General features: G+C 47.4%; 3 protein-coding genes across 3 annotated transcripts; all 3 read left to right on the top strand.

The window, feature by feature from the left end:
* The first annotated feature begins 793 nt into the window (after window positions 1-793).
* On the top strand, window positions 794-3,818 carry LOC131259130 (beta-galactosidase-like). The gene is made up of 7 exons (XM_058260556.1): window positions 794-904; window positions 1,543-1,857; window positions 1,926-2,618; window positions 2,686-2,964; window positions 3,067-3,198; window positions 3,265-3,516; window positions 3,588-3,818. The coding sequence occupies exons 1-7, from the start codon at window positions 794-796 to the stop codon at window positions 3,774-3,776; spliced, it is 1,971 nt and encodes a 656-aa protein (XP_058116539.1). The 3' UTR covers window positions 3,777-3,818.
* Window positions 3,819-4,463: 645 nt separating this feature from the next.
* On the top strand, window positions 4,464-7,105 carry LOC131259279 (beta-galactosidase-like). The gene is made up of 7 exons (XM_058260735.1): window positions 4,464-4,532; window positions 4,624-4,781; window positions 5,076-5,290; window positions 5,364-5,528; window positions 5,607-5,717; window positions 5,845-6,231; window positions 6,303-7,105. Exons 1-7 carry the CDS (start codon window positions 4,464-4,466, stop codon window positions 7,103-7,105), a joined length of 1,908 nt encoding a protein of 635 aa, XP_058116718.1.
* A 1,191-nt stretch (window positions 7,106-8,296) lies between these two features.
* On the top strand, window positions 8,297-10,743 carry LOC131259268 (beta-galactosidase-like). Its single transcript, XM_058260724.1, has 8 exons — window positions 8,297-8,383; window positions 8,480-8,637; window positions 8,759-8,973; window positions 9,045-9,209; window positions 9,276-9,380; window positions 9,449-9,795; window positions 9,863-10,141; window positions 10,204-10,743. Exons 1-8 carry the CDS (start codon window positions 8,297-8,299, stop codon window positions 10,741-10,743), a joined length of 1,896 nt encoding a protein of 631 aa, XP_058116707.1.
* The last annotated feature ends 8 nt before the right edge of the window (window positions 10,744-10,751 follow it).

The following is a 10,751-nucleotide window of genomic DNA, read 5'->3' as shown; positions in this document are numbered from 1 at the left end:
CAGATCCTCTTCTTACACAGAGTTGATTTGAAATCTACTCCGTGTCATTCAATATGAACCTGATTGCGGTCGTGTTTTTTTGGCCCGAAGAACACGCATACACCATGTGCGCATCCCTTAAGAAAGAGAGAAAGAGATCATGATTTGAATTGAGACTGAAATTGCCAATTTGTTTGTAACTTATAGGCCTTTGAGCCGATTGTTATGATTAACCCCTCAAATGTAAAGTCTTTTTAAGACAAACAACTTTGTGAATAATGCTATTTTTCTATCAATTCTAGTTTTTGAGAAAATTAACTGCGTTGGTGTGAAAAGGACAACTAAAGTTCCTCGATTGTTCTGCCCACTTTATCTAACCTTCAATTACCGGTTCAACGACCAGCTTCACCGGTTGCATAAAACCAGGCGTTTCGCGCTGTTCACCGTTCAATTTAAAAAAAGTTGGTCCAATTAAACAACGTGTTTGCGAATTGTGCATTATTTGAATTTATGTACAAAGCACTTTACGAATCAATCAATACGCTTCGGCGGCTCTTCACACGCTTTGGAAACGTTTGAAACAAACCATCCATTCAGAGTTATCTTACTTCTTTGAGCGTTAATATAAACACATTGAGCCAACCAGGTAGCTGATAGACTAATTGCCTTATCTTAGTGGAAGCCTTCAATAATTTATTACACAATTTATTGGTGCCCTTTTTGATGTGCCGTAAAAGCTGGTGGCTTCAATAATCCCAGTATCAGTCGCGTTTTAAGTACGATCCCGGCAGGATCAGCGACCAACGACGCCACCATGGTCCGGAGAAACAAATTGATCGGAATCTGTGCCGTGGTGTTGGTAGCAGTTTTGGGACTTACGCTGGGGCTGGTGTTCGGGCTGCAGAGCGACGACGATGGAGACGATGTAAGATTTGCCCCCCTTGGTGGGAACCTTCCGAACATCATCAATTCAGATCAATTACAGCATTCAATCTTATCGCGCGAAGATTTGATGCTTCCACGTAGGCTAGGTGCTTCTCGAACGTCGTTTTCCTCGCTTATCGTGTGCGGCATCCGGTAGGACCAATCGTGCGAGGTTCGTTGTGTACATGAAGGGTTTTCACCATCATATTGTTTTGCATACTGAAGAAAATATAACTTACTGATAAGTTCAATTGGCACAAGGATTCACTTGGCCGTGCGCGATTGACGTTGCTGGTTTTAACTAATTGCAAACCAGCTCACCTTTGATACAGTCGTGTCGAAGACATAGATACTAACATGAGTTTGTGTAAGTGTTGATGGCAAGGCCCCCCTGGTGTAACGAGATTTAGTAGCCGAACCGATGAAACGCATGATCAGTTTTTAACCAACCACCGAGCGACTTACACGTTGCAGTTGGGGCAGTTCGTTCACCGGTGTGGTGTGTCCAAAATGTTACCCCGTGCCACTATTTTAGCCTTATGCTTAACCGTTGTTGGCTTAGCGGAGGTAACCTTGCAGTTTCTCACGGTTTCTCAGCCCACCACCTAACGATTTACCCTTTCTCATCCATCCCCATAGGCACAACGCTCTTTTAAAATCGACTATGACCGGGACACGTTCGTGATGGACGGTAAGGACTTCCGGTATGTCTCCGGGTCGTTCCATTACTTCCGCACGCTGCCCGAAACGTGGCGCACGAAGCTGCGCACGTTGCGTGCCGGCGGTTTGAACGCCGTCGACCTGTACGTCCAATGGTCCTTGCACAACCCGCGAGACGGTGTGTACAACTGGGAGGGCATCGCGAACGTTACGGACGTCATCGAGGCGGCCATCGAGGAGGACTTGTACGTCATTCTCCGACCGGGGCCGTACATTTGCGCTGAGATCGATAATGTAAGAAAGTTGTGTGTTTCAGCAAGCGCCGAGCACGATGGTAAACTTATTTTGCATTCTCCGACCAGGGCGGTTTGCCGTACTGGCTGTTCAACAAGTACCCGGGCATTGCTGTGCGTACCAGCGACGCCAACTACATGGCCGAGGTGAAACATTGGTACACGGAGCTGATGGGCCGCATGCAACCGTACATGTACGGAAACGGTGGTCCGATCATTATGGTGCAGATTGAGAACGAGTACGGTGCGTTTGGGAAATGCGACAAGACGTATCTGAACTTCCTCAAGCAGGAAACGGAGCAGTATGTCCAGGGGAACGCGGTCCTGTTCACCGTCGATCGGCCGTACGATGACGAGATCGGTTGTGGACAAATCGACGGTGTGTTCATTACGACCGACTTCGGACTGATGACGGAGGCCGAGGTGGATACGCACGCGGCCAAGGTTCGCTCGTACCAACCGAAGGGTCCACTGGTGAACACCGAGTTCTACACGGGATGGCTTACGCACTGGCAGGAGTCGAACCAGCGCCGCTCGGCGGAACCACTTGCCGTAACGCTTCGCAAGATGCTGAGGGATGGCTGGAACGTCGACTTCTACATGTACTTCGGGGGCACCAACTTCGGGTTCTGGGCGGGTGCTAACGATTGGGGTCTCGGTAAGTACATGGCCGACATCACGTCGTACGACTATGACGCACCGATGGACGAAGCGGGCGATCCGACGATGAAGTACATCATCTTCCGGGACATTATTGCAGAGGTAAGTGGAAGTCGAGCCCATAACGCTATCCGATTATTTAACCTAACGACACATTGTTCGGCATTAGTATATCCCACTCGCCGTGTTGCCTGTCCCCGAGCGAGCGCCGAAAATGGTGCTTCAATCGTTCCCGCTGACGGTCGTTGACTCGATTCTTTCCGAGCGCGGACGGCAGATTCTCGGCGTTGAGGCGAACAACAAGGAAGGCAAGCTGCTCACGTTCGAGGAGCTGAACCAAAACTCGGGCTTCGTGCTGTACGAAACAACACTGCCGAAGCTGACACGTGACCCTAATTTGCTCACTATCAACGGACTCCGTGATAGGGCACAGGTGTATCTGAACCAGGTAGGGCAATAGGAATAGATAGATAGGCGGCGTGCGATCACACAATTGTCGTCTGTCGGTGATAATTGTCGCTAATCTGTATGACAATCTGCCCCATCTCAGTTCTACGTGGGAACGGCGTCGCGAGAAAACGCCATCAACGCACTACCGCTGACCGCTGGCTACGGATCACAGCTGTCGATTCTCGTTGAGAACCAAGGGCGTATCAATTTCGATATTCTCGATGACTACAAGGTAGAAGGATAGCGGTTTGCGTCATTTCGTACTATTATACACAATTTCTCCATCATTACGTTCCAGGGCATTTTGGATAACGTCACAATTCAAACGTTCGCTGAGCCGTACACCCAGTCCTTGGAGTCGTGGACCGTCACGGGATATCCGTTCGATGACTACAGCAAGGTGCAACAGTTCGTTGACAGTGTCACCGGGGGAACCGGAGCGAACGATCGTGGAATGGCCATGAATGGTCCGGTCGTGCTGAAGGCGGTCTTCGACGTACCGGCGACCGAAATTCACGACACGTACATCAACATGGACGGTTGGGGCAAGGTACGTCGGATGGTAGGGTATGCAAAAACCGAACGCAAATAATCCGACGGCTTGTATCTCCGCTTGTACAGGGTTTTGTTTTCGTGAACGGATTCAACCTTGGACGTTACTGGCCAGTGATTGGACCGCAGGTCACCTTGTATCTGCCGAAGGAGCTGCTGAAGGCGAAGGACAACACAATCGTGGTTGTGGAGCAACAGAAGCTGCCAACGGACCTTACGCTGAATTTCTCCGATGTTGCCATTTTGGACGAGGCCTAATAATGGAACTGTGCCAATGGTTCTCTAGTGCTCTATGCTCTGACTGGAATTGATTTTCATTAATTGATTAAATTAAATAATCATTTTATTAATCCTTCCATGATCCTTCTTTTTGTTACAAAAATTGAAACCTACTACTGCTAGATATAAGGAAAAAAATGTTCGTGATATTATCACAAGTATCTGCTGGTAAAAGCAATCGAGTTTATTTTTATGCAGACCGCGTCAAGCTCAAAAGAACACTGACTCAATCGAAAAAAAATTCTAAACGACATAAGTACCCTCGTCATGTCCAACGATAAGATCCATCGTCCACGGAGTCCAGAACTCCATAGGCTTCCTCCTGGCTGACCTTTGCCAGCGACTGAACACTGGAGGATCACGTCCAATTGGATAATTGTCTTAATGGAAACGCAACGGAAGATGCGTGCGCTTCGGATTCTCAAAGCCCGAGACGGTCAGTAGTCGATTGCTTTCTTTCAAGAATGGAATGTCGTTTTCGCGTTGCGTCTGCTATTCACCTCCGGGTCGGACCAACGCTTATCTGTGCATCGTACAGTGGGATGGTGCGTTGTAAACAGACACGAAAACGCCTCCCAGGCCTATCGTCGAACAACGCGGGGCGGACAGTTTATCGTTGCTCGCCAGCGAGAAATGTTCGGTGGAAAAGCAATGGTCCATGCAAAAATGGCAGACAAATTGAGCGGTTTTGTGTGCTTGGTGGTACTCCTGGTGGCGCCCAGCGCGGTGGAAATGGTAGGTAAATGGCACATCGTAAAAAAGGACGATCGTGATTTGTACCGAATGGCTTTTAAAACGCGTGTGTATGATTTGGTTCTACTACCAGCGCTCGTTCAGCATCGACTACGACAACAACACCTTCCTGATGGACGGCGTGCCGTTTCAGTACGTCGCCGGTTCGTTCCACTACTTCCGAGCGCTGCCCCAAATGTGGCAACCGATTTTGCGATCAATGCGGGCCGCTGGCTTAACTGCAGTTACGACGTAAGTGACGGCAAGGGGTTATAGGTAGCAACTAAGCTTGAATTTGATCTATTGTGTCATACCTTGAGTCAAGTGTTTGTAGTGAAGAGACCACACGGAAAGATAAGGTCAACCGTGTTTGGTCAACAGTTCGATGCACAGAGATAGAAGGCAAATAAACATCGACCCAATTACCAACGGGGAGCTGTAGGAAGGGCCAAGATGAAGTCAGAAACGGATAGATAACGGCCAGCCAGTGTTTCAACGAAATATTTCATCCGTTTATTCACTCACTCCGGTAACGACTTTTTGTAGGTATGTCGAATGGTCCCTCCACAATCCAAAGGAAAATGTGTACACCTGGGACGGCATGGCCGACATTGAGCACTTCATTGAGCTGGCTGCACAGGAAGATCTGTACGTCATCCTACGTCCCGGGCCGTACATTTGTGCCGAGCGCGATATGGGCGGTTTCCCGGCTTGGCTCTTACATAAACATCCTGGTATGCAGCTTCGTACGAACGATGTCGGTAAGTTGATTGGGCCATCGACCAAACGAACGACATTCATCAACACAATGTAATTGCTTTCCCTCGCACCCAGCGTACCTCCGGGAGGTTCGGTCATGGTACGCTCAGCTTCTGTCCCGCCTAGAACGGTTCATGTACGGACACGGAGGCCCGATCTTGCTGGTCCAGGTCGAGAACGAGTACGGTTCGTACTTTGCCTGCGATCACAAGTACTTAAACTGGTTACGTGACGAAACGGGTAAATGCCATCCATACCGTTCGCGGTAAATAGTCCATCAACCACTCTAACATCGATTCTTTATGCATCGATCACCAGAGCGCTACGTGAAGGGTAATGCCGTGCTGTTTACCAACAACGGTCCGGGCCTGGAGAGCTGTGGCGCTATCGAGCATGTGCTGAGTACGCTGGATTTCGGTCCGGGTACAGGTGAGATCCGAGCGTTTGTTGCCGGCCCTGTCTCCACTCGTGGAGTGGGTTGGGCGGTTGATCTACCGAAAGCTTTTTGAGCCCTTTTTGATTCTACTGTCTCATTATCTGCCCGGTACAATTTCAGAGGATGAGATTAGTGGCTTTTGGACTCAGCTTAGAAAAACCCAGCCGAAAGGACCACTCGTTAACGCGGAGTACTATCCGGGTTGGTTGACCCACTGGCAGGAACCTCATATGGCTCGTACCGACATCAAATCCGTTGTGGACAGTTTGGACTACATGCTGCGTAACAAGGTGAACGTAAACATCTACATGTTCTACGGGGGGACCAACTACGGGTACACGGCTGGTGCGAATGCCATCGGTACGGGAAAGTATGCGGCGGATGTTACTTCCTACGACTACGATGCTCCATTGTCCGAGTGTGGCGAACCAACGGATAAGTATTTCGCAATTCGTGATACAATTCTGAAGTATTTCCCAACGCCGAACGTGTCCACTCCTACCAAAGGTAGTTGGAAGAATAATTACTCTAGAACCACTTTCAAAATTAAACGATCTCTTTGTTTCATACAACAACAGCAATCAAAATGAAACTTCCATCGATCAATCTGATGCGACTAGGCAGTCTATTGGATCCTCCGGTGTTGCAGCATCTCTCTCAGCAGATAGTCACCAACAAGGCACCGATGACATTAGAGGCATTGAATCAAGTTTCTGGCCTGGTGCTCTACGAAACGCTCCTCCCCGAGGACATCAAAACGGATCCCTACAAGCTGACGGTAGAGGAAGTGCACGATCGTGGCTATGTGTTTGTGGACAAAAAGTTTATCGGTGTTCTATCGCGCGAGAACCTGATCAATACACTCCCGATCGGGCTGGACGTGGGGCGTACCTTGCAGATTGTGGTGGAGAACCAGGGTCGCATCAACTTCGGCATTTCGAACGACTTCAAAGGAATTGTAGGAACGGTTTACATTAACACCAGGGAACTGGTCAACTGGACCATGTACGCCATGCCGCTGGAAAACTTCCCTCCGATCAAGCAACTCATCATGGAACGTCAGAAAGTTGCTTCGATGAAAAAGGTCACCGATGTTGGGAAAGGCGTGACCCCCATGTCGCTCTTCTACGCCACGTTTGATATAGGAACTTCGACGCTCTACGACACGTACCTCGACCCGTCCGGCTGGGGAAAGGGTTTCATTTTTATCAACGGTATCAACATTGGACGCTACTGGCCCTCGGTGGGACCGCAGGTGACGCTCTACGTATCGAAACATATTTTAAAGCAGAAAAATAATTATCTTGCGCTCATCGAGTACCAGAAAGACTGTGAAACGATTCCGCAGATAAAGTTCTCCTTAGCACCCCTATTTAACTGAAGAGAACTGGTACTAGAACCGTTTCGAAACTAACTTAATGCGTGCTAGTTATACTACTTATAAGTATACTTAAATCTGTCCAACGATCAAAAATATGACAAACCGTGGAAGGTTTATATGATAATCTGTGTAGCAATGCTCAGGAAGAGTTGCTGAGATTAGTTAATTTCCTTCTCTCAAATTAAAATGCCGAGAACTGTCCCAATCAATCAAGATACAAAACTTTTGCATTTCCGCATCGAGCACGTGTCTTGTAGATAAAATGAAACATTTAAAATACTAAACAAAACTGTTCCGGAACGTGCCCTACAGACAAAACAAAACACAAACCAACTCCAATTCAAACAGCAAAAAGCGAATGTCTTCACGACCACGACTTCTAGGCAGTAAAGGAAGGAGCAGAACTTTGTGTTCCAATAACATGGGCATATGGCGCTTACAAAATTACAAGCGACCTACAAAAAGGGTGGAAAATGGGCGGCAACCGTTGCAATGGCACAATATGATACGTCGCTTGTTCTTGATTAGCCACAACATTCGATAAGGTTGCTGTGGCCGTACGTAGTGCCACCAGGAGACCTGACGATCGAGGGTGGTTTCAGTAATGTGTTGAATTCGAAACGGTGCGGTGTAATAGTTCCTTGCCTACGGAAGAACGGTAGGCGTTTGAACGAAAAAGTAGTTCATTAAAAATTTAAAAAAATAAAAGAGAGTGGTTATTGTATTTGAAACATATACACATTTAAAAAAAATTAATGTAACTTGATGAGAACAGAAGCGGAGATAAGGATTCAAATAAACCACTTCCGATTTATCGGATATCGTTTGTGAAACCTTGGGGAAGGACTTGGTCTTTGTTGCCATTTGAACCCAATCCAATCCGTTCTGATAGGGTTGTTTGTATCAGGCGAATACCTTTTCTACGATCCACATTGCTTTGTCTTCGGTTCGACTTGTACGAAAACGATATAATTTGTTTCGCGTGGGTGAATCAAATGTGGAATGAGGACAAAACCGGTTTTTCTCAAGCATCTTTGTTAATTCTTTTCCCATCTTCTCCTAATCAGCAACGTTACGTATAAGTGACCGGTGAGACAGTCGGGCGGTGCAGTCGATTTCCAGCCGTGAGCCGCATCGGAGGGCAGTGAAGTGCTTATAGTGTTTTGCTACGGAATCTTCAGGTCTTCCAGAATGATCACATTTAACATTTTAACGATCGTAGTGGCGCTAGCCTTGTGTGGTTGCTGCATGCAGCCGATCGAAGGTCAACAGCCAGACGTAAGATCCCAGACACGAGTCCCAGACCAGTGAAAGCTCATTTGAATATTCTAATTCCCTAACGGTACTGGACGATTTGTGTTTTGTTTTGTGTAGCGAAAATTTAGCATCGACTTCCAAAACGACACGTTCACCATGGACGGCCAACCGTTTCAGTTCATCTCCGGGTCGTTCCACTATTTTCGCGCGCTCCCAGAATCGTGGAGGAACATCTTGCGATCGATGCGAGCCGCCGGTTTGAACACCGTAATGACGTAAGTTTTAGTTTTCGTTTTCCACAAAAGGAGGAACTCTAACTAATCAATTCATCCGGTTTGTTTGAACGTCCTTAATTGTTTGTTCAAATCCCGATGGGAATAAATTTCCATTTAAAAGCTACATCGAGTGGTCCCTGCATGAACCATTTCCGGGCCAATATCGCTGGGATGGCATAGCGGACCTGGAAAAGTTTATCGAAACCGCTCAAAGCGAAAACCTTTACGTCATTCTACGGCCAGGCCCATACATATGCGCCGAGCGGGATATGGGTGGTTTCCCGCATTGGCTGCTTACCAAGTATCCTGCCGTTAAGCTGCGCACGTACGATATAGGTCAGCAAGCCCACAGATAAGCACGGCGAGTTCAACTGATACCCTCATTTTTTGTTGCAATTGGTCCACAGATTATTTAAGGGAAGTTCAGAAATGGTACAGTACGCTCATGCCACGCGTCGAACGATTTCTGTACGGCAACGGGGGACCGGTGATTATGGTTTCGATCGAGAACGAGTACGGATCTTTCCAAGCTTGCGATCGTCTGTATATGGAGTACATGAAAAATTTAACTGGTGAGGCGCGAACGCTTTTCAATTCAGTTAAATTTCGTAAATCAAATTACTTTCCTTTCTCTTCAGTTCACTTTGTGGAGGATAAAGCAGTTCTCTTCACCAACGATGGGCCCGAACTTCTGGAGTGTGGATCCATCCCTGGAATCTTACCCACTTTGGACTTTGGCATAAGTAACAAACCGGTTTCCGGTATCTTTTTCTCTACAGTTTCTAATTGAACTACAAACCCTTTTTCACAGCTAACAATCCGGGCCAGTTTTGGCAAAGGCTTCGAAAGTTTCTTCCCAAAGGACCGTTAGTCAACGCTGAGTATTATCCCGGTTGGTTGACGCACTGGATGGAACCGACGGCTCGGGTCGATGCCGACATGGTGGTCAGCAGTTTGCGCCTTATGTTGAATCAAAAAGTGAACGTCAACTTCTACATGTTCTTCGGTGGAACCAACTTTGGTTTTACCGCCGGTGCGAACGACGTCGGACCGGGTAAGTACAGTGCGGACATCACGTCCTACGATTATGACGCACCGCTGGACGAAGCCGGTGATCCAACGCCCAAATACTTTGCCATCAGGACAGCGCTTATCGAGGTAAACGATTCGTAAAGGGATTTAACGAAAGGAACATTAATTGTTGTATTTCCCTTCGGACGCATAGTACTTTGGTGACCCGGGTGTTCCGGCACCAGAAAAACTTCCCAAAATGTCCCTCGATACTGTGTGGTTGGAACGGCGGGGATCGCTGATATCAAAGCACGGCCGAAAGATGCTCGCGAAACAAATGGTAGCTGCACCCAAGCCTGTTTCGTTTGAGGCACTGAACCAACATTCTGGGTTTTTGCTGTATGAAACCACCCTAGCCGCAGGACTGAATCGCGATCCTTACACACTGACGGTTGAACATTTGCATGATCGTGCTTACGTGCACGTGGACGATGTAAGGGCTTGTTATGCTTATTGAAATAGTTTTGTTTTAAATTACATGAATATTTTGAACAGGTCTTCCAAGGTATTCTCTCTCGTGAAACTAACGTCTATTCCATGCCGCTGAGCGTTGGGCTCGGTACAAAACTGCAGCTGCTGGTGGAAAATCAAGGACGCATCAACTACAACATTCCCAATGACTTCAAAGGCATCCTAGGATCGGTAACGGTCGACAGCAAACCGCTGAATAATTGGACAATCACTTGCTTCCCTTTGGACAGCTATCAGTATATGGAAAACTTTTTAAACCAACAATCCAACGCCGATGAAGAAGACCTAAATGATGCTGCGGCCCAAATTTACTACGGAACGTTCATGTTAGGCAACGAAACGATCTACGATACCTATTTGTATCCGAGCGAATGGGGTAAAGGATTGGTTTTCATCAACGGTTTCAACTTGGGTCGATACTGGCCACTTGCTGGACCACAAATAACGCTCTACGTTCCTAGGCATATCCTGACGAAAGGTAGCAATCATATCGTAATGATTGAATACCAAAAGAAGATCCAGTACCCTTACGTTCAGTTCATCGATAAGCCGATATTCAATTAACCCTGTTG

Source organism: Anopheles coustani, chromosome 3, assembly GCF_943734705.1.
Source record: "Anopheles coustani chromosome 3, idAnoCousDA_361_x.2, whole genome shotgun sequence".
Taxonomy (NCBI): Eukaryota; Metazoa; Arthropoda; class Insecta; order Diptera; family Culicidae; genus Anopheles; species Anopheles coustani.
Note: the sequence above shows the minus strand (reverse complement) of the source record. Positions and strands in the feature narration are given on the sequence as shown.